General features: G+C 41.8%; 1 protein-coding gene across 2 annotated transcripts in view; it reads right to left on the bottom strand.

Annotated features, from left to right (window-relative positions):
- Positions 1 to 24,045, bottom strand: part of KLHL15 (kelch like family member 15) — a 49,145-nt gene extending 25,100 nt beyond the window's left edge. The window contains exons 1-2 of one of the 2 annotated variants that reach the window (XM_012448843.3): positions 24,016 to 24,045; positions 3,113 to 3,824 (exon numbers count right to left, since the gene is read on the bottom strand). In XM_012448843.3, the coding sequence (XP_012304266.1) occupies positions 3,113 to 3,817 (705 nt within the window). In that variant the 5' untranslated portion in view covers positions 3,818 to 3,824; positions 24,016 to 24,045. Of the gene's footprint in view, positions 1 to 3,112; positions 3,854 to 24,015 lie in introns of those variants that run through there. The other variant, XM_012448842.2, reaches the window with a different exon arrangement.
- Positions 24,046 to 24,414: the final 369 nt, after the last annotated feature.

The following is a 24,414-nucleotide window of genomic DNA, read 5'->3' as shown; positions in this document are numbered from 1 at the left end:
AAAACAATAATAATAATTCTCTCTCTGTGGCTAGGTCCTTACTAAGTTTTCCTAAAAAATTAATTCCAGAAGGAAGCCTTAACAACATGTTTATTTTGATAACTCCCAATGTCTGGCCAATGGGTAATAACCACCTCCTATGCCATACATGCCAAAAGAATCCACCAGTACATACAACTGATGTTTTCTACAGTTTGCAAAATTACCTGATAGTGTATTGTTAATTTCCAGATACTGTCACTTTTGTCTGTCTTGAACTGATCAATTGACTGTAACAAGGCTCTGCAGCTCAGCACTTAAAATAATTTACTATAGCCAGGCATAGTAGCTCACGCCTGTAATCCCAGCTACTCGGGAGGCTAAGGCATGAGATTCATTTGAGCCCAGGAGGCGGAGGTTGCAGTAAGCCAAGATCATGCCACTGCACTCCAGTCTGGATGACAGAGCGAGATTTCATCTCAAAAAACAAACAAACAAAAAAAAAACTTACTGCTATCAATTATCTTTCATCTTGTCTGATGAGGGAAAATCTTATTTTTTATTTCATAGTACCTTCCATCTAGACTGAGGTTGGAGGGATTTTGTTCTAGCAGTGGGAAAGCATTTGCATTTAATGTATAAAGACAAAACAGGGGCCAGGCGCAGTGGCTCACACCTGTAATCCCAGCACTTTGGGAGACTGAGGCGGGCAGATGACTTGAGGTCAGGAGTTCGAGACTAGCCTGGTCAAGATGGTGATAGCCCGTCTCTACTAAAAACACATAGAAAGTATCCAGGTGTGGTGGTGGGTGCTATAATCCCAGCTACTCAGGAGGCTGAGGCAGAAGAATCACTGAAACCTGGGAGGCGGAGGCTGCAGTGAGCTGAGATCCCGCCATTGCACTCCAGCCTGGGGGAGAGTGAGACTCCTTCTCAAAAAATGATTCCCCAGAGAAAGAGAGCAATAAAAAAATAGAAAAAAATCAAAACATCAGAGACAAATGATTTACATAATTGATGTGGGGCTAATTATCACTAAATAAAAAATAATTAAGAAATATATTCTTCAGTTTCAATTATTTTTGTCATATCAATACATTCTAAGACGAAAAGATAAAAACCCAGAAAACTGAGTTCTCTATTAAAAGTTTAAGTTAATGATATTTCACAGCATTTTGGAGGAAAAAAAGTATGTCAGGCTGCTGAGTGTTATTCAAAGGCGCAAATGGGTTTAATTTTTCAAATGGCGTAAACAACCCTCCTATGCAGATATTATATTTTTATAACCAGGTCTGGTAACTAAAGCTGAGGAATTATTTAACATGAAAGGTGACCAACCAAGCTTTCAGTGTGCTTTCTAGAAAAAAGTGAAGATGCAAGAAGTAAACAGAGCCCCAGAGGTAACCATGTGATTAGAAACCAATTAAGTTAAGCAATTACTAAAACTGCTCTATGAGCTGTGGGCAAGAAAGGATCACAAGTGAGACTCGGATATAAAAATGAAAATGCTAGTGGGTAGTGGTGGCTCATGCCTGTAATCCAAGCACTTAGGGAGGCTGAGGTGGGGGGATCGTCCAGAGTTTGAGACCAGCCTGATGAACATGAGAAACCCCATCTCTACTAAAAATACAAAATTAGCCAAGTGTGGTGGCACACGTCTGTAATCCCAGCGACTTGGGAGGCTGAAGCAGAAGAATCGATTGAACCCAGGAGGCGGAGGCTGCGGTGAGTCAAGACCATGCCATGGCACTCCAGCCTGGGCAACAAGAGTGAAACTCCATCTCAAAAATAAATAAATGAATAAAAAGAGGCCAGGTGTGGTGGCTCACTCCTGTAATCCCAGCACTTTGGGAGGCCAAGGCAGGCAGATCATGAGGTCAGGAGGTCTAAACCAGCCTGACCAACATGGTGAAACCCCATCTCTACTAAAAATACAAAAATTAGCTGGGCATGGTGGTGCGCGCCTGTAATCCCAGCTACTCGGGAAGCTAAGGGAGGAGAATCGCTTGAACCCAGGAGGTGGAGGTTACAATGAGCTGAGATCTTGCCACTGCACTCCAGCCTGGGCGACAGAGGGAGACTCCATCTCAAAAAAAAAAAAGAAAGAGGCCGGGCGTGGTGGCTCACGCCTGTAATCCCAGCACTTTGGGAGGCCGAGGCGGGTGGATCACGAGGTCAAGAGATCAAGACCATCCCGGTCAACATGGTGAAACCCTGTCTCTACTAAAAATACAAAAAATTAGCTGGGCATGGTGGCGCGTGCCTGTAATCCCAGCTACTCAGGAGGCTGAGGCAGGAGAATTGCCTGAACCCAGGAGGCGGAGGTTGCGGTGAGCCGAGATCGCGCCATTGCACTCCAGCCTGGGTAACAAGAGCGAAACTCCGTCTCAAAAAAAAAAAAAAGAAAGAAAGAAAGAAAGAAAATGCTTACATCCAAAAAAAGGGCAAGGCTGTTTCAGAGAAAGACTATCTTTAAGAGAACTATTTACATGGTAAAATGTGCCCAGGGATGGTTGATCAATGTAGATAGAGGATTTATAGTCTACTTGTTTAGAAATGAAAAAATGATGTTTTTAGACATATAACATGTTTTCGTTGTCAAATTTAGTTAGTATTCACAGTAAAATGGGGAAAACCAGAAGGGAAAAGTAGGGAAGAAAAATCACCATTAGAGCTTAATGATTTTCAAGAGCTATTTTGTGTGTCCTTACTATATTTTAGAGGAATAGGAAACTCTATTAATGTATATCATACAGAACTCTTCTCAAGGCCAATTTCTGCACATATTACTTTAACTTATTTTTAAAAAGGGAGCTAGCCTGACCCAATTCAGATTCAATTTGTGAAATGAAAAGCTACAGCAAACGTGTAATACTTTGCATCAAACAATTATGCTTCAACTTTAAAAGTACTTTTAAAATAAAACTATTCTACTACCTACCTGGTTTATCTTTCACCCACAAAATGTATTTTACAAAACATAATGCACAACAAAGCAGGCTTCTTACACATAAAGTATTCTTATAAGTTATTCATTCTTAGCTCCTAACTAAGTGTGTGAACCTTATCTATAAAGACATACTCTGCCTTAACTAAATGATGAGTACCGTCTATTGCTTTCAAACGTACTAACCTTCTCAAAAACGCTGGATGGGGTCATCAAGCAAAACCGGATATTCTGAATGATGGTATCGGTGTGTCTCCAGCGTCTTCTATCATGCCGCAGCCAAGACTGCACAGCCTCGTACAGCTCTATCTCTGGGAACCTGCTTAGATGATCATTATCCAAATAAGACATGAGCTTCTCAAAGCTCAGATAGGACAGAAAGTCAGGCCTAGACATGAGTGGAACAAAGTTGTCTAGTAGAAAAGCGTCCAACTTCTCCCTGACTCCCTCAATGTTTACACCAAAATCATCTAAGAGTCTCATAATTTCTGCACAATTTTCTAGGCAGATCTTTGCTAAAAGAAAAGAGCAGCAGAACTTCACCACTTCTATAAGCTGAACATACATGGCAGCCTGAAGAATCTCATGAACAGTATTCATACTCAGTTCTATAGTTCCGTAATACATAAATTGCAGGACATGGCTGAAACCGGTAGCAGTTAGACCTTTTAAATGAATTTTGTCTTGATCTCGTTCCCTCATGTCTGCAGTAAACATAATTCTGAAGTAGTCACTCTGGGTGGCCAAGAGTGCTTTATGAGCCTGGAACTGATGATCTTCAATAACCAGAGTGACATCAAGAAGCAATCCCTCCTCATACAGTGCTCTGAACCCAGCAGAGACACTGGTATCATGGATGGAGGAACAGAATCCTTCCACGTCCCCTGCCATGAATCACCTGGAAAAAAAGTAATCAAAGACAACAATGTTAATCACTTCCATGCATTCAGAAGACATTATTAACTTAAAGTTTTAACAATTTTTATTATTATCTCAATTCCACTGCCTAAGCCCAAAATGTACAAGTCCTTTGGGAGAAGACAACCCAAGTTTGCAGACTAATGTCTTTGGCTTCCTTACCTAAAGAAAATAATCTATTAAAAATACATCAGCAGTTCATGTCTATAACTCCAGCACTTTGGGAGGCTGAGGCAGGAGCATCACTTGAGCTTAGGAGTTGGAGACCAACCTGGACAAGATAGCAAACCCTGTTTCTACAAAATAATTTTATAAAAGTAGCTGGGCATGGTGGCACATTGCCAGTAGCCCCAGCTACTTGGGAGGCTGAGGTGGGAGAATCCCTTGAGCCCCCAAGTTTGAGGCTACAGTGAGCTATGATAGCACCACCACAATCCAGCCTGGGCAACAGAGCAAGACCCTATCTCTCATATATATATGTATATTTATACGTATGTATATCAGCCAGACGCGGTGGCTCACATCTGTAATCCCAGCACTCTGGGAGGCCAAGGCAGGTGGATCACCTGACGTCAGGAGTTCAAGACCAGCCTGACCAACATGGTGAAACCTCATCTCTACCAAAAATATAAAAATTAGCCAGGTGTGGTGGCATGTGCCTGTAGTCCCAGCTACTCAGGAGGCTGAGACAGGAGAATCGCTTGAACCAGGGAGAAGAGGTTGCAGTGAACCGAGATCACACCACTGCATTCAGGCCTGGGAAACAGAGCGAGACTCCATCTCAAATGTATGTATGTATGTATGTATGTGTGTGTGTGTACACACATATATGTGTCAATGGTAAATTGTTATCTTACAAACAATATATGCCTATTCCACTGATTTCATACTGTTCATCAAATATACTTTAAACGTGTTCCAAAATTAGCAACATAAAAAGGATTTCAGAGGCAAATACTAAATTATGAAAAAAGGGACAAAAATGAAACTAAAAAGTATACTTGAAAACTCCCAGAAATTTACCTATAGGAAATATTAAAATAAATAGCTAAGTTGTACATATAAGGTTTTTCTATATAGGCTTACTATTAAAAAATTAGCAACTATTCAAAAGTCCAATAACAAATTATTAAAACATGGTACAGTTCTACAATAAATTACTGTAACAATTTAAAATGATGTCAATAGTTTACCTATTCTAAGAATATTTATCAGATATTGCATGAAAAAAAGCAAGTGACTGTAGTATACTGAGTACATCTTCAAAAACTAAATACACATATATTTGTTAGATGAGAAAAAGTCTGGAGAAATATATACCAAAATGATGTCCCTGCGTAGTGGGTTTTCAGGAGAGGGTTTTCCTCTGTAATTACCTCATTACCCTTACTTAAAAAAACAATAATGATGTAATGCTTATATATTTAAAAATACAAATATATAATTTTTAAGGAAATTAAACCACATCTTTCCACTATCAGAGAAATGAAGCTTAAATAGCAGAGAACTATAATTAGATTTCTTAAATACAGCAGAATAAACTAATTCAGTCTAATTTTTGGGAGGGGGGCAGGGGAACGAGTCTCGCTCTGTCGTCCAGAGCTGGGACTACTGATCTCAAACTCCTGACCTCAGGTGAACCTTCTGCCTTGGCCTCCCAAAATGCTGGGGCTCCAGGCATGAGCCACTGCGCCCAGCCACTAATTCAGTCTATTGGACTATTTATGAAGCAAATTAATTTTCTCCTTTTCACATACCTCCCCCAGGCCATCTATCTCCTTAATTCTCATCCTTCCATAGCTCCCAGCTTCCTTCCCAATGACCCATCTTCCATCCCTAAATTCCCTCCCTAACTTTTCCACTGTGCCCTGTGGAACCTTACTTCAATGTAAACAAACTCCTCTACATGTTCAGGTTGGTCACAGAAAAGTTCCCTCTTCAACCTGATTTAAATGAGACATAGTTTTCCTAAAAGTCACAGCTTCCAGGCCCCCTGCCTCCAACCTCTATCCCTACTCCCATGCATCTTGGGAAAAAAAAAAAAAAAAAACTTTTGGCCAGGCAAGGTGGCTCACGCCTGTAATCCCAGCACTTTGGGAGGCCAAGGTAGGCGGATCACGAGGTCAGGAGTTTAAGACTAGCCTGACCAATATGGTGAAACCCCTTCTCTACTAAAAATATATATATATAAAAAAAATAGCCGGAAGTGGTGACACATGCCTGTAGTCCCAGCTACTCAGAAGGCTAAGGCAGGAGAATCGCGTGAACAACCACCTGGGAGGCACAGAGGTTGCAGTCAGCCAAAATTGCTCCAGTGCAGCCACGGTGACAGAGCAAGATAAAAAACAAACAAACAAAAAAAAACTTTTAGAGCTTACAGAACTACTTTCCAAGCTTTCTTTCTCTTAGCTTTCTATTGTTCTTTTTCTAAAACCTGGCCTTTTGCTTGATAAAAATCCATTTTCTGTCATCCCTTGTCACTTCCATACACATCTTCTGATCAATCACTCTTCCACATTTGATGAAGACTTCAACACTGGGGCCTGGGGCCAGGTGCAGTGGCTCACACCTGTAATCCCAGCATTTTGCAAAGCTGAGGTAGACCACTTGAGGTCAAGAGATCGAGATCAGCCTGGGCAACATGGTAAAACCCTGTCTCTACTAAAAATATAAAAATTAAAGGCCGGGTGTGGTGGCACATGCCTATAATCCCAGCACTTTGGGAGGCCGAGGAGGGTGGATCATCTGAGGTCAGTAGTTCGAGACCAGCCTGGCCAACATGGTGAAATCCCATCCCTACTAAAAATATAAAAATTAGCTGGGTGTGGTGGCATGTACCTGTAGTCCCAGCTTCTTAGGAGGCTGAGGCAGGAGAATCACTTGAACCCGGGAGGAGGAGGTTGCAGTGAGCTCTAATTGGTCCAATTCAGAGCTTAGAGGGTCCCTATTTCCCTGGATCCTTCTGTAGCGTCACTTATGCTAAGCTCACCACACTCTCAGCTCCTTGACACTGTGCTCCTGATTTTCTTCCTAGTCTTGGGCTGCTCATTTCTCAATCTCTTTCATGGGCTCATTTTTCTGAGCTACCCTTTAAACATTGGTATTCCCTAGGATTCTGTTCTTGCCTCTTTTCTCATCTAAACACTATGTCTCCCTAAATGATCTCACCTAAATCCACAGTTTCTACTTAATTTCATCAATACCTGGATAATCTCTGTCCAGATCTCTAGCCTTACTCCAGTCCATATAAACATTGAATCAACTCCCTGGTAGACACTTCTAGGTGCTCTATTTTGGGATGATCCCGTTCTGACATCTCAAAATCAACATGTCTAAACAATCATTAATTCTATTCTACCCAGACATCAGATTTTTCAGTATTCCCCATCTTTTCGAGAGATTTGAGGTGCCTCTTTCTTCCCATCTGTCCCCTATCTTTAAGCCCTATTGAGTCTACCACATTAAATGTTCACTTATCTAAGACAGCAAAGTATGTAAAAGATGAAATTAATAACAAATTTTTATTAGTACTCCATTAATTGAAAGCTATATCATTCATTTGGGAAGGTGGAACACAAGAGGGCTGTCTATGATTTGGATAAAAATATATTCTGGACACTGTAATCAATGCTTGGCAGAACGACTTTACTAATACATTTAAGATCAAAGTAAGCTACTAGTCTGGTCTTGTTTATATGAATTATTTATTTAGTTTTTAGAGACAGGGTCTCACTATGTTCCCCAGGCTGGAGTGCAGTAGCTGTTCACAGGCATGATCATAGAACAGTCTTGAACTGCTGTGTTCAAGTGATCCTCCTACCTCAGTCTCTTGAGTAGGCATGCCGCTGCACCCAGTTTTTTTTTGTTTTTTTTTTTTTGAGACGGAGTCTCACTCTGTTGCCCAGGCTGGAGTGCAGTGGTGCAATCAGAGCTCACTGCAACCTCTGCCTCCTGGGTTCAAGCGATTCTCCTGCCTCAGTCTCCCAAGTAGCTAGGATTACAGGTATGTGCCACCACACCCGACTCATTTTTTTTTTTTGTATTTTTAGTAGAGACAAGGTTTCTCCATGTTGGCCAGCTGGTCTCAAACTCCTGACCTCAAGTGATCCACCCTCCTCAGCCTCCTAAAGTGCTGGGATTACAGGCGCAAGCCAGCACACCCAGCCTTGAATTATTTTTAAAGGTAAAATTAATGAGCTCAGAATTTTCCTACATATAAAAATGCACACTGGGAACAAAAGGAATCTCATACAGTGTTGTGTTTGAATAACCATTCTAAGAGGGCTATCAACATCACACTAATTATCAGTTTTCAAAATAATTAGAATAGGGCTTGGGTGTGGTGGCTCATGCCTGTAATCCCACAATTCGGGAGGCCGAGGCGGGAGGACTGCTTGAGCCTAGGAGTTTGAGACCAGCCTAAGCAACACAGTGAGACCCCATCTCCAAAAATAGTAATAATAATAAAAATAATTATAATAAAAAATAAACTGGATAAAAAATTTGATATTACTTTTTTTTTTTTTTCAGGATCATTATGGTCACCAACAATCCCTCTGGCTTGCCAAGCTGTATTTGTCTGCAGGGAGCAGTGGCTTGTATCTCTAAACCAAGCAACTCAAGAGGCTGAGGCAGGAGGATCACTTGAAAGACCAGCCTAAGAAACACAGACCCCATCTCTAACAAAATTAAAAAACAAAAATCGGGCCGGGTGTAGTGGCTCACGCCTGTAATCCCAGCACTTTGGGAGACCGAGGCAGGCGAATCACAAGGTCAGGAGTTCAAGACCAACCTGGCCAGTATGGTGAAACTCCGTCTCTACAAAAAGTACAAAAATTAGCTGGGCGGGATTGCAGGCACCTGTGGTCCCAGGAGGCTGAGGCAGGAGAATCACTTGAACCCAGGAGGCAGAGGTTGCAGTGAGCCAAGATGGCACCACTATACTCCAACCTGGGCAACAGAGCGAGACTCCACCTTAAAAAACATAAATAAAAAAAGATTTATTGGTCACATTTAATGAAGATTTAATAATAGAAGGCTGGACATTACTGTACATATACTTGAGAGTAAACTGCTTTGTGTTTCACTAATCTGTTGTTTTGACAATGCCTAAAATACCACATTTCACTTCATGTCAAAGTTACCCTCTCTATTCAACAGTTAATCACTACCTGAAAAGGTCTAAAACAGCTATTACTCACCTTTCTGAAAAATATTCCATCTAAAGGAAATTTATAAAAGGAGAAACTATGCTTTCTCAAAAGAAAAAAACAGACAAAAAAACAACAAACAAGGTTCCAGATACTTAGGATGGTAGAAATATTATAAGGCAGAGAAGTAGAAGGAAAAAAAGAACAGCAGGAGGAGGAGGAGGATTGCCAAATTGTGAGTTAGAAGACCCCAAAGACATATGTAAAGACAGCTCCTGCCTGAGTACACAGCACTCTCCTCTGGGCATCCAGCCTGCCAAGAGGGATTCCTAGCAGGCAGCCTCCCACTCTTTGATCCCAGCCACAGTCACACATGGTCATACAGGAGTGGGAAATATGAATCAAAATGAACGGAAACTTAGCAAAGGCGAGGGGAGAGAAGAGAGAAATAAAGAGAAAAGGAGAGAGACGTGTACTGACTGTTTATGACTGGAACTGGAACATGTCAAAGAGCAGCTGTGGGGGCACCCACTTCTGTCTGCCATGTGGGCTAAAGATCAGAGAAAGGCAGTCAACTGAGAAAGAATAGAGCCAAAAGCAGAGGACAGGGAGGGTTCCTTAATGCCTCATTTTCCCAGTTGCTAGGCCCAGTTCTATGCCTGCCCTTGGGTTCTGAGAGAGCCTTACATTCTTAGAATAAATTATTCCTCTTTACTACCTTACGTTGATTTTTCCTACTTATAACCAAGAGTCCTAACTAATAGTTTTAGAACAGAAGTATCTATAAGCTGTCTCTCTGCATCTGTAAAAATAAGAGGACATGACCTCTAAAATATTTTTAGTCCTAAAATTCTCATTCTTTTTATATGATTTTGTAAATATGCAACACACTTATATACACATGCAATTAAATAAACTATAGCTACTTTTAAACTCTCAGCAATGCATTTGTGAAGTCTACCTGATCTTAACAGGCTTCTAAAACTAATCTGTGATAGCCAAGACATATGCAGTAACTTATTTTCTATCTAAAAAGCTTAGTGCATTTATCAATAAGACTAATAGCTTTAGAGCAGCAGCAGTATTTTACACTTTTATGGTAAACTTGTATTAAGTAGAAAACACTGAAATACTCAGTGATTATGTGACCAACATGATATAGACTCTAGATGAAAGCAGTAAGTTTGGATATAGGTCTGGAGTCAGATGCCTAGGTTTGAAGTGTGGTTCTACCTGTTTTTAGTTCTGTGACATTGAGGCAAGCTACTCAGCCTCTCTGTGCTCTAAAACGTAACATCTGGGCCAGGCACAATGGCTCACGCCTGTAATCGCAGCACTCTGGGAGGCCAAGGTGGGCAGATCACCTAAGGTCAGGAGTTTGAGACCAGCCTGCCTGACGTGGTGAAACCCCATCTCTACTACAAATAGCTGGGTGTGGTGGCTGGCACCTGTAATTCCAGCTACTTGGGAGGCTGAGGCAGGAGAATCACTTGAACCCGGGAGGCAGAGGTTACAGTGAGCCGAGATTGCACCACTGCACTCCAGCCTGGGCAACAAGAGTGAAACTCTATCTCAAATAAAGAAATAAATAAATTGCAGTGGCTCACGCCCGTAATCCCAGCACTTTGGGAGGCCAAGGCGGGCAGATCACTTGGGTTCAAGAGTTCAAGACAAGCTGGCCAACATGGCGAAACCCCGTCTCTACTGAAAATACAAAAAAAAAAATTAGCCGGGCATTGTGGCTCACACCTGTAATTCCAGCTACTCAGGAAGTTGAGGAGGGAGAATCGCTTGAACCCAGGAGATGGAGGTTGCAGTGAGCCGAGATCGCACCACTGCACTCCAGCCTGGGCAACAGAGTGAGACTCTGTCTACAAAAAAAAAAAATGGAGTACTAATACTAATATAACCCACCTTACAGGATGCCGAGAGGATTAAATGAGTTAATGCATGTAAAGCACTTAGAATGGTGCACGGACCTTAAGTACACCATAACATCAAGGTTTATTATCATGCCCCTTTATGTGGTACTACTGCAGCCAAAATAGTAAGCCTGATCTAGTTAACTTTGAAGAAACCCCCCAGAGCCCACCTTTTCTCAGTACAGTTTCTCAGGACTCAGGACCTACGTCAACTCTAACTCCATAGATGCAGACAGTAATGTCCATGAGTAAACTGGTATTTTTTTAATTCAAGGTCATACAACTAGTAGTTAGAAATAAAGTTAAGACTAGATTCTAGCCTGGGCAACATATCAAAACCCTACCTCTACAAAAATTAGCTGGGTGTGGTAGTGTGTGCCTGTTGTCTCAGCTACTTGGGAGGCTGAGGCAGGAGGATTGCTTGAGCCCAGGAGGCAGAGGTTGTAGTAAGCCAAGATGGCGCCACTGTACTCCAGCCTGGTCAACAGAGTAAGAGCCTATCTCAAAAAAAAAAAAAAAAAAAAAAAAGATTAGATTCTACTTGCAAAAAAATACAAAATATGCTGGGAGCGGTGGCTCAATCCTATAATCCCAGTACTTTGGGAGGCCAAGGCAGGGTCACCTGAGGTCAGGAGTTGGGAGACCAGTCTGACCAACATGGAGAAACCCCATCTCTACTAGAAATACAAAATAAGCCAGGCATGGTGGCGCATGCCTATAATCCCAGCTACTTGGGAGGCTGAGGCGGAGGTTGCAGTGAGCCAAGACTGCATCATTGCACTCCAGCCTAGGCAACAAAGCAAGACTCTGTCTCAAAAAAAAAATAAAATAAATAAAAAACAAAATAATGTGGTCGGAAAGAGCAAAACCTCTGAAATCAGAGTACTTATCAGTACTTAACTACCTGTGTGACCTAGAGAAATTTTGGTAACTTCCTAATCTTGGTTTCCATCTATACATTACTAAAAATAATCACCATCATCTTATTATCGAGTTAGGGTGGTGAATAAATGAATTAACGTAAGTGAGAACCCTCAATCTCCTCTCTACTGACCCCATGCCTCCCTAGGGTTTATCATAATGCAGGTTCATAACAGATCAAGGTCAGGCGCGGTGGCTCACACCTGTAATCCCAGCACGTTGGGAGACTGAGGTGGGCGGACCGTTTAAGCCTGGGAGTTCAAGACCAGCATGGGCAACGTGGCAAAACCCCAACTCTACTAAAAATACAAAAATTAGTCAGATGTGGTGGTGTATGACTGTAGTCCCAGGTACTCAGGAGGCTGAGGTCAGAGGATAAATTGAGCCTGGGAGGCTGAGGTTGCACTGAGCCATAATCCACCACTGAACTCCAGCCTGGGCAACAGAGTGAGACTGTGTCAAAAAAAAAAAAAAAAAAAAAAAAAAAAAGAAAAGAAGAAAGGAAGGAAGGAAAGAAAGGTAGAAAGAAAGAAAAAAGAAAAGAAAAATGTACATAATTGTGTACATAATTCTTTAACCGGGTGCAATGTTTTGAGAGGCAAGGCACGAGGATTGCCTGATCCAGTAGTTCAAGACCAGCATGGGCAATGTGGCCAGACCTCTTCTCTACAAAAAAAAAAAAAATTTTTGAGACAGAGTCTCGCTCTGTCACCCAGACTGGAGTGCAGTGGCGCAGTCTTGGTTCACTACAACCTCTGCCTCCCAGGTTCAAGCAATTCTCCTGTGTCAGCCTCCCAAGTAGCTGGGATCTGCAAGCCACCACACCCAGCTAATTTTTGCATTTTCAGTAGAGATGGGGTTTCATCATATTGGCCAGGCTGGTCTCGAACTCCTGACTGTGATCTGCATGCCTCAGCCTCCCAAAGTGTTGGGATTACTGGCGTGAGCCACTGTGCCTGGCCTAAAAAAAAAATTTTTTTTTTTTTTTTTTTTTTGAGACAGAGTCTCTGTTACCCCGGCTGGAGTGCAACGGCTCAATTTCAGCTCAGTACAACCTCCACCTCCCGGGTTCAAGCAATTCTCTGCCTCAGTCCCCTGAGTAGTTGGGACTACAGGCACCCACCACCACGTCCGGCTAATTTTTGTATTTTTAGTAGAGACCAGGTTTCACCATCTTGTCCAGGCTGCTCTAGAACTCCTGACCTTGTGATCCACCCGCCTCGGGCTCCCATAGTGCCAGGATTACAGGCATGAGCCACCATGCCCAGCCTCTGAACAATTTTTTTAAATAGCAGAGCATGGTAGCATACTCCTGGAGCCCCAGCTACTTGAGAGGCTGAGGCAGGAAAATCGCTTGAGCTAAGGACATCAAGTCTGCAGTGAACCATGATGCAGCCACTGTACTCCAGCCTGGGCAAGAGAACAAGACCCTGTCCCTGAAAAAAATCTAAGTACAGAATTATATCAATTTAAGGAAGAAAACTATTATAACAACTATTTTGCAATGACAGAGGCGATGGCAACAGCAGCGTACTCAGCAAGAAGTGCCTGGCCCCACTCCCCCAAAAGAAAAAAACTAATCACTGTAAAACTAACAAAAACCTTAAGAACTCTTTCAATCAATGAGTGCTGGAGAAAAAATTTAAGAGGCTTTGAGAAAAGATATTTACTGACAAAATGTTCAATGTACAAAAATTCTGTATCCTCACTTTTCATATATAGGTTTATCAACACTTTACACTTGGCCTTCAGAATTTCAAATGGTACTTTTTTTTTCAAGAGGGGAACCAACCTAAATTAGACCAAATGACAATGCATACTTATACTCCAGGAAAGAAATACTGAAAAGTGGGTCTTGTTTCATAACCTTTGTACTGACTATATATGTATTTTTTAAAAAGCCTCACGTTTTTGTGCAGAAGAATGATTAGTACAGGAATTCTCAAAGCATGATCTGGGTGTAGGGTCGTAGGGGCCCCACAGGATCATGGGGTGTTCCTTATGCTGTGTTGAGGTGCAGGATCCAACAAGTAAAGAAAGAGGGCACTGAAGAACTGGTGAAGAGCATCTGGACTTGGCGGGCCATGCCACCTGTGAGCGGAGATCAGTGATGGCCCCAAAATGCCCAAGAGCATCTGTATTTATTAGGTACGAGCAGGGGGCAGGGTTGTGAGTGAGGTCATCATCTATAGGCTTAGTAACAGGGCATACATAATCACGTGAGTCACAAGCGAGGGGGCCACCCCATTATGTCATCTGGGCAGAGAGGTGGGCCATGTGCAGCAGGGGACCATGCTGTGCACAGTAGTAGAGGGTAGTGTGCAGAAAAGGGGTCCATTCCCATTAGGTCACTGAGGCAAGGAGGTGGACTGTGTGCAACAGGTGTCGTGCACAACACTTCTTATCTGGGGGCTGGAGACTTCAAAGGATTTCTAATAGGAGGATACTGTAAGCTTAATGCAGTGGGAGCTGACAGACTTGTGCTCTTCTCTTAAGATATTTACGGGAGGATGATTTGCGCTAGCACAGAAGCGAGAAAAGACTGACAGTCACACCAGAGGGGTTCTTCTCCCTCGGTTACTTCCAGGATCTCAGGCCTGAGGCCTACTTTCCACAGGAACTGTATGCAAAGTACTACAACTCCTTTATTAGGAAGAGAGGCACTTGCTCCAAGCCTGCCTTACAGCATATGCCCTTTCAGGCAGGGACGCCACTGCCTGGATCTTTGGTTCTTCTTTGGTTCTTGTTCTGGTCTGGCCGTTTTCCTATGTACTGCTTCTGTTCTATGACTGCTCTAGGCATTCCTCCTACTACAAACTACTATATGGTTATATAGAAGCATTATATAAATCAGCACTAAATGTGTCAGTACAGCTCCGACTACAATACCTATATGATTATATAGAAAGATTATATAGAACTAAGTATGCTAGATATAAGTATTAGGTATGATTATATAAACTAGATATATGTAAGCAGTAAGTTACACTTCAAGCACGAATTCTATAAACTAATATATTATATATGAAGGATTATATAAAGGAAACAGCTGAGCAGTAACACTATGAACTAAGATATTCTTCAGGCACTAGTTACGCCTGGGGTCTGGACAGTTCTCCTTCCTCGGTGCCCATGAGGGATGTTACCTACACTGGGGACAAGTGGATCCGGTTGTCCTAAAAGATCCAAGACCCCGCTAAAGGGGCTTCCCAGTGTCAAAATTATTATCAAAATAATTGTTTTAAAGTTATCAGTCAGCCAGGCCCAGTGGCTCACATCTGTGATCCTAGAACCTTGGAAGGTAGAGGCGGGCCAATCACTTGAGCTCAGGAGCTTGAAACCAGCCTGGCCAATATGGTGAAACCCCATCTCTACTAAAAAGTACAAAAATTAGCCAGGGGTGGTGGTATGTGCCTCTAATCCCAGTTACTACAGAATTGCACGAGAATTGCTTGAATCTGGGAGGGAGAGGTTGTAGTGAGCCAAGATTGCACCACCGCACACCAGTTTGGGCAACAGAGTAAGACTCTATCTCTAAATAAATAAATGCTACTCTTTTCACCACTTTAGAAAAGTTCTTTTTCATATAAAAATGTTATTTCTGTTGCCATGCAATAGACTTTTTAATTTTTATCTATTTATTTATTTTTTGAGACAATCTTGCTCTGTCACCCGGGCTGGAGTACAGCGACGAGATCTCGGCTCACTGCAACCTCCGGTCCGGGGTTCAAGTGATTCTCCTGCCTCAGACTCCTCAGTTGCTGGGATTACAGGCACCCACCACCACACCTGCCCAATTTTTGCATTCTTAGTAGAGATGGGGTTTTGCCATGTTGCCTAGTGTGGTCTCAAACTCCTGGCCTTAAGCGATCCACCCGCCCCGGCCTCTCAAAGTGCTGGGATTACAGGTATGAGCCACCAAGCCCAGACCCCACTAATTTTTAAGAATACAAACAAGTCCTGAGACCACATGCTTAAGAAGAACTGAAAGAATGACAAGAGATAAGTGACAACACACACACACAAACACGTGTGCACACACAAATCTCAACCTCTTCCTACCTCTGCCCTGGAAGACTATTACTGCTATTTATATCACAGAATTTTCTAACAGTTCAAACTCTCTAGTGACTAGTAAAGAAAGAAGTCTGGTGGGGTAAAACTGGACAGGAAATTAAAGGCAAAGTAATTAAATGCTTCCTTTTCAGTTATAAGGCTGCCATTCTGATGTGAAAGCAAAAATTCTAGGCAATTAATTAAAAGACATTTAAAAATTAACCTCCATGTTTAATGCCATAAGCAAGAATGTATTACTTTCACATTCCTTCCACAGCTGCTTGAAAATTCATACAAAAGCTTAAGGTATTCAATGCAAAAGCTAGATTCTCAGAGATTGATATAATACACTTATCCTCAATGAAAAATTTAAATGACTTCATACTATCTTCATCCCCAACCTGTGCTCCTACCAAAATTGACGCCTATGCAGAAAATGCCACACTTACACATTGAAAAGGGAATGGAAAGGCTTACTACAGATAAAAACAGAATTAATTTCTGAGTCATAACATTTCTCACTTCGGTAACCTATAAAATAAAAAATGTAAATCCGACAATCTGAAAGCACCCAACTTCTCAACATACCAATCTAAAAGAAAAGACAAATTTAAAGACAGACTTTTTAGCTCTATCAGCAGTCACTTTACTCTCAATACACTACTAGAATTGAGAACTCACTTTAATATGGGAGGAGAGGTTGTGTATGTTTAATTTAATACTGAAAATTCTTTCTTGTCATCAAAATACTTTTATAACTCAGTACCAAATTGCAAATGACCATTTAACTAAGCTATTAGGAAGGCCCTGGGTCCTCCAGCCTCCAGACTGGCACCTATTGTCCAAATTACTTCACTTATCAGGTATGTTTAGCATTTAGTCATCCGATAATACAAGAAGCCTTATAAGAAAAAAAAATACCCCTGCTTGAATGCTATTTTTCATCAAAGGACTTTAATGCTTCTCCGCTTATTCCACACTACGACTAGAGGTAGTCCAAGAGTTATGTCATGGAAAGCAGCTTCCCTAGCCTTTAGAGATTGGATCCAGCGAGAATTCTAGAAAAAGCCTCTATTGGGGAATATAACCCCAAATCTTCCAAGTTCTAGTCTAATATGAAATCACAAATACTGTAACGTTAGCCTTTTAGTTCCTCATAAGAATTATACAACCAAACTAAGTATCTGGAAGGTCTTGCTGTTATGACACAGATTTCCTGGAAATCATTAAAGTCTATGATATATATCATTAACTAAATTCAAAGATCTTATCAGAGACAAAGGATAACTTTTCTATCCAATCTTATATGTTTCAGAGATTCAGCCCAATGAGCTTTAAGGATCTCACATTAAAAACGGAAAACCTGACAACATATTTTGCCTTTCCTAATTCCTTGCTTCCAAAGTTAAAATTTCCAATTCTGAAAAGGCCTTCTACTTTTGGACCAGCAGCAATACAACATATACCCTTGGCAGAGATGAACTATGAGAGCCTTTCCAATGATTCTTAAAATGACAATAATATTATTCTCTCCCTTGGTCCTGTTTTTCCTTGAAAACCAGCTATACTCCCAGCATAAGGCCTCTCTACACCCTGTTGCCTCTGCCAGGATCACATTATCCCCATATATATATATATATGGTTCCCTTAGGGTCTTTGGTGTCATTTCAGTGAGGCTTCCTCAAACATCCTCTTTTAAAGTTGCAAAACTCCATATGCCCCATCAACCAGATAATCCCCGTGCGCCTCCAGTTTATTTTTCTCTGCAGTCTATTAAATGGCAATACAGGCTATCCATTTTACTTAATTTCCTTTCTACTTCAATTTTTTTGTCAGTTTTGCTTCACTGACTGTTGTTATCTCTAGCACCTAAAACAGTGCTTGGCACATAGTAAGTGCTTAATTAAATTTGTTGGAGGAACAGATAAATTTAATCCTCAGAACCTTCCATGTTATGTATCCACCCCTGACTTAAAGATAAGAACATCAAGCTCACAGAGATTACGTAACTTGCCCAAGGATATAATGATTAGCAAATGAAGTTGGGGTCCACCTGACTTCAGAGCTCGGCTGATTAACCACTGTTCTACAATGCCTCAGCCATGGCTCCATCTTTCATCTCTCTTCAATTATTTAAAAAAAAAAAAAAAAAAAAAGCCACATGCTATGGCACTCCAGTTCAGAGAAAACAGATGCTAATACAGTAGTCCACCTCCTTGAAACTAAAGATTCATTCCCTAGCCTTTAGAGACTGGATCCAGTGACCCCGACCAAGGTGACTCACGACTATAATCCCAGCACTTCGGAGGTCAAGGCCGGTGGATCATCTGAGGTCAGGAGTTCCAGATGAGCCTGGTAAACATGATGAAATCCTGTCTCTACTGAAAATATGAAACTTAGCCGGGCATACTGGCAGGCACCTGTAATCCCAGCTACTCGGGAGGTAGAGGCAGGAGAATCCCTTGATCTGGGAGGTGGAGGTTGCAGTGAGCCGAGATCAGGCCCCTGCACCACTATAGACAATGTCTACAAAAAAAAAAAAGAGAGAGAGAGAGAGAGAGAGAGAAAGACTGGACCCAGTAAGAATTCTAAGAAAAGCCTCTACTGGGGAATAAAACCCCAAATCTTCTCTAAGTCCTAGTCTAACTCGAAATTAAGATATTCTAATCTAGTTGTATAATTTGGAGAAAACAGATGCTAATAAAGTAGTCCACCACCTCTAAGCTAAAGATACATTCACTAGCCTTTAGAGACTGGATCCAGGGAGAATTCTAGAGAAACCCTCTATTGGGGAATAAAACCCCAAATCTTCTAAGTCTTAGTCTAACATGAAATTCAGAAATTCTAATCTAGCACTCCAATTCAGAGAAAACAGATGCTAATAAAGTAGTCCACCACCTCGAAGCTAAATATTCCTTCCCTAGCCTTTAGAGACTGGATCCAGTGAGAATTCTAGAAAAAGCCTCTACTGGGAAATAAAACCCCAACTTCTAAGTCCTAGTCTAACAAGAAATTCAGAAATAGTAATCTAGCAGTATAATTCGGAGAACACAGATGCTAATAAAGTAGTTCACCACCTCTAAGCTAAATATTCCTTCCCTAGCCTTTAGAGACTGGATCCAGTGAGAATTCTAAAAAAAAGTCTCTATTGGGGAGGGGGGAAAAACTCAAATCTAAGTCCTAGTCTAACATGAAATTCAGAAATCCTAGTCTAGAACTCCAATTCAGAGAAAACAGATGCTAATAAAGTAGTCCACCACCTCTAAGCTAAAAAGACTGGAACCAGTGAGGATTCTAGGAAAAGCCTCTATTGGAGAACAAAACCCCAAATCTTCTAAGTCCTAGTCTAACTCGAAATTCAGAAATTGTAATCTAGCACTGTAATTTGGAGAAAACAGATGATAATAAAGTAGTCCACCACCTCTAAGCTAAAGATTCATTCCCTAGACTTTAGAGACTGGATCCAGTGAGAATTCTAGGAAAAGCCTCTATTGGGGAATAAAACCCCAAATCTTCTAAGTTCTGGTCTAACATGAAATTCAGAAATTCTAATCTAGCACTCCAGTTCGAAGAACACAGATGCTAATAAAGTAGTTCACCACATCTAACCTAAAGATTCGTTCCCGAGCATTTAGAGACTGGATCCAATGAGAATTCTAAAAAAAAACCCTCTATTGGAGAGGGGGGAAAAACTCAAATCTTCTAAGTCCTAGTCTAACATGAAATTTAGAAATTCTAATCTAGCACTCCAATTCAGAGAACACAGATGTTAATAAAGTAGTTCACCACCTCTAAGCTAAAGATTCATTCCCTAGCCTGTAGAGACTGGATCCAGTGAGAATTCTAGAAAAAGCCTATACTGGGAATAAAACTCCAAATCTTCTAAGTCCTAGCCTAACATGAAATTCAGAAATTCTAATCTAGCACTCCAATTAGGAGAACACAGATGCTAATAAAGTAGTTCACCACCTCTAAGCTAAAGAGTCATTCTCTAGCCTTTACAGACTGGATCCAGTGAAAATTCTAGGAAAAGCCTCTATTGGGTGGGGGGAACCCCAAATGTTCAAACCCAAATCTTCTAAGTTCTGCTCTAACATGAAATTCAGAAATTTTAGTCTAGCACTCCAATGGAGAGAAAAGAGATGCTAATAATGTAAGTAGTTCACTACCTCTAAGCTAAAGAGTCATTCCCTAGCCTTTAGAGACTGGAGACAGTGAGAATTCTAGAAAAAGCCTCTACTGGGGAATAAAACCCCAAATCTTCTAAGTCCTAGTCTAACATGAAATTCAGAAATTCTAATCTAGCACTCCAATTGGGAGAACACAGATGCTAATAAAGTAGTCCACCACCTCAAAGCTGAAGATTCATTCCCTAGCCTTTAGAGACTGGATCCAGCGAGAATTGTAGAATCAAAAGCCTGTATTGGGGAGGCGGGAAAAACCCAAATCTTCTAAGTCCCAGTCTAACATGAAATTCAGAAATTCTAATGTGGCACTCCAATTCAGAGAAAACAGATGTTAATAAAGTAGTTCACCACCTCTAAGCTAAAGATTCATCCCCTAGCCTGTAGAGACTGGAAAGTGAGAATTCTAGAAAAAGCCTCTACTGGGGGGGTAGAAACCCCAAATGTTCAAACCCAAACTTCTAACTTCTGGTCTAACGTGAAATTCAGAAATTCTAATCTAGCACTCCAATTGGGAGAACACAGATGCTAATAAAGTAGTCCACCACCTCTAAGCTAAAGATTCATTCCCTAGCCTTTAGAGAGTGGAAACAGTGAGAATTCTAGAAAAAGCCTCGATTGGGGGGGGAACCCCAAATATTCTAAGTCCTAGTCTGACCTAAAATTCAGAAATTCTAATCTAGCACTATAATTTGGAGAACACAAATGCTAATAAAGTAGTCCACCACCTCTAAGCTAAAGATTCATTCCTTAGCCTTTAGAGACTGGATCCAGTGAGAATTCTAGAAAAAGTCTCTATTAGGGGAGAAAAAAACCCAAATCTTCTAAGTCCTAGTTTAACATGAAATTCAGAAATTGTAATCTAGCAGTATAATTCGAAGAAAACAGATGCTAATAAAGTAGTTTATCACTTCTAAGCTAAAGATTCCTTCTCTAGCCTTTAGAGACTGGAAACAGTGAGAATTCTAGAAAAAGCCTCTATTGGGGGGGTAGAAACCCCAAATGTTCAAACCCAAACTTCTAACTTCTGGTCTAACGTGAAATTCAGAAATTCTAACCTAGCACTCCAATTGGGAGAACACAGATGCTAATAAAATAGTCCACCACCTCTAAGCTAAAGATTCATTTCCTAGCCTTTAGAGTGGAAACAGTGAGAATTCTAGAAAAAGCCTCGATTGGGGGTGGGAGGGGAACTCAAATCTTCAAACCCAAATCCTCTAAGTTCTGGTCTAACATGAAATTCAGAAATTCTAGTCTAGCACTCCAAGCCAGAGAAAATGGATGCTAGTAAAGTAGTCCACCTCCTCTAAGCTAAAGATTCATTCTCTTCACAGTTAGCGTTATTCACTCTCAGAACATTTGCCCTGGGAAAGGCCAGGCTTGACAACAGGGCACCTACAGCATTTGCAGGGACTATTGTTCAACATCAGGGGAAAATGCCGTTAAAAGGCTGGGCGATGGCTGGGTGCGGTTGCTCCCACCTGTAATCCCAGAATTTTGGAAGGCAGAGGCTGTTGGAACACTTGATGTCAGGAGTTCCGAGACCAGCCTAGCTAACACGGTGAAACCCTGCTTCTATTAAAAATACAAAAATTAGTCAGACATGGTGACGGGCGCCTGCAGTCCCCGCTACTTGGGAGGCTGAGGCAGGAGAATCGCTTGAACCCGGGAGGCGGAGGCTGCATTGCGCCAACATCGCGCCATTGCACTGAGATCGCGCCATTGCACTCCAGCCTCGACAACAGAGCGAAACTTTGTCTAAAAAGAAATAGGATGGGTGCGGCGGCTTCCGCCCGTAATTCCAGCACTTCGGGGGTCCAAGACGGGATGATCACTTGAGTCCAGGAGTTTGAGACCAACCTGGCCAACATGGCGAAACCCCGTCTCTACTAAAACTACAAAAATTAGCCGAGCGTGGTGGTGCGCACCTGTAGTCCCAGCTACTTGGGAGGCTGAGGCAGGAGAATCGCTTGAACCCAGGAGGCAGAGGTTTCAGTGCACGGAGATCACGCCATTGCACTCCAGCCTGGGCGACAGAGCCAGACTCCGTCTCAAATTAAAAAAAAAGTCATTATAGGTATTAAAATATAGAGCTTTTTCCTTTCTTCTGTATCTCTCGCCTGTTTCACAGTGTCTTTTAAATTTGATGTTTAATGTCGTTCGGAGTAAAGGAAAATTAAAAATTTAAATTAGCATGAATTTTACCATTCATCCTGATACCGTACAATACCAGTTTTACATGCAGACTATTAAACCAAGTGTGGGGCCCTTCTAAACATCCAAGAAGCCAAGCCTGCCCTGATCAAGGTTGGGTTTCCGAGATAACCCAACTCAAGGTAGAGGAAGGTCAAATCTTGAAATTCCCAATAAAGCAATGATTTGTCAGAATTTTACCTTCAAGATAAGTGAAAACTCCAATCTATAAAAGCAGCCACTTTGAAGTAGGCTCTTCATTTTACTATGTTAATCCTACCCATCTTCTATTATTCTGCCTTTTTACAAGACAGAAAAGTATACTCTGAAAGACAACTGGTATTGGACTAGAGGATTATACATTTTAATAAAACATCTCTACTCAAAACCACTTGTTAGCTAAAAATAACAGTACACTCAAAAGATGCTTCTTTTTCACTTTTTGTGGACCATTTAAGCCAAACCATACTAAGTTTTTGATGTGCCAAGTAAGAATGATCCATACTGATCTGTTACACATCTAAATTCTGGCAAAATACATTCAATTTCAAACCACAAATATTTACTCTCTTATTCTTTCCCCAAACTAATCAGTAATGAAAAGTGCACACTAACGTCCTTTACCACTGATAAACGTGACTCTAAGCACCTACTAAGTGCTGTGATGATTAAAAATGAGAATCAAATTATCTAAATATTACAGTAAGTGCTAAAAAGTTGAAATGTTCTGTACATTTCTAGATCAAGGATTACTGAAACATGAATGCATTGATAAGCTCTTCAAAAACAATTTTCAAATTAGTAAATGTAGTCAAGCACCCTGTTCCCTAGATATGAAAAACAGGCACTAAAATTAGGGCATATAAGTCTGCAAGGCATTTTTTAAATTATAACTTAATCAGATTAACAAACGCAAACAAATACGGAAAATAGAAAAGACTAAGCAAATGTAAGGTGTTAACTAAATATTCAGAGTAAGAAAAGGGGCCTAAAGCGGCCTAGAACGATGTAACGTTACGTTTGACTTAAAGAATACCGTTATTTAAATAAGCAGTTAGCACTTGGTAGGAGGAAGGCCAAACAACGTGACTATTATAAATCTATGGATTCACAGCACTGCTTTACTATTATTCCGTACTTATTTGCTGATATTTATAATACAGAAATAAAGACGCAGCAACAGTTAGCCACTACATTAACCACTCTAGCAAAGGTTACTTTAAAAAAACGGCCTTGCATTCTTACAACACTCTACAGTTAAGGATTATTTTCACATATATGACCTCATATAGTCCTCTCAACCCTGAGAGGTTGGTAGTACCGACTATATTTCATAGATAAGAAACAGAGGTTTGGTACGCGATTTTTTCTCAGAGTCACCCAAGTCGAACCCAGACCTTCCGATTCCTAGTTTTATGCCTCGCATTCCGCGTAGTTCTATTTCAGGCATAAATAGAATTGTTAAAGGGAAGGAACGGGTTAGGGAAAAAATAATCATGGTACCTGCAGCTGTGTGCTGCAAAAAATGGCTGAATTATGCTTCTTCCTTTTTCTTTCTCGCTCTCTCCGGGAAAAAGAAATTACATTTCAAACAATTTAAGTAAACTCAAAGACAAATGAGGTCCCGGCGTCTACCAAATGTTTGACTCGGGTCCGTGCAGAGACGGCCGGCGAATTCGTGCCTAGCTCGGGGCCGCGGGCGAAGCCCCGGCTCCGCAGGCCGGCGACCGGGGGCGGCTACGTACCTCGGGGGGTCCTGTCCAACCTCTAGTGGACGGCAGTCCGCATTAGGAAGAACGGGGCCGGCAGGCCGATGGGTGGGCGGTCGGGCGCCGGGAAGGCACTCGACAGGCTTCTCGGACGTCTACGAGCGGCTGCTCGCGGCCCGAGCCGGGTCGCTCCGGCGGGGCACAAGTGTGTTCGCCTGCAGCCCCCTCTGAGTAAGTCCTGGGAAAGAAGACAGCTCTGAGTCGCGAAACCAGACAGTCGGGCTCCACACGAGGCGGCGCGGCGTCGGGGCCCGGACCGGCCTTGCCAACGCCGGGGTCTTTGCAGCACCCGGCGGGGCTCGGCGGGAGGACCGACTGGGGCCGCGGGCGGAGGAAAAGGCTCGGGGGCAGCGGGCAGAGAGAGAAGCACCAGCG

This window comes from Aotus nancymaae, unplaced genomic scaffold (genome assembly GCF_030222135.1).
Source record: "Aotus nancymaae isolate 86718 unplaced genomic scaffold, 86718_ANA_hifiasm-v0.15.2.pri h1tg000058l, whole genome shotgun sequence".
In the NCBI taxonomy this organism is placed as follows: domain Eukaryota; kingdom Metazoa; phylum Chordata; class Mammalia; order Primates; family Aotidae; genus Aotus; species Aotus nancymaae.
Note: the sequence above shows the minus strand (reverse complement) of the source record. Positions and strands in the feature narration are given on the sequence as shown.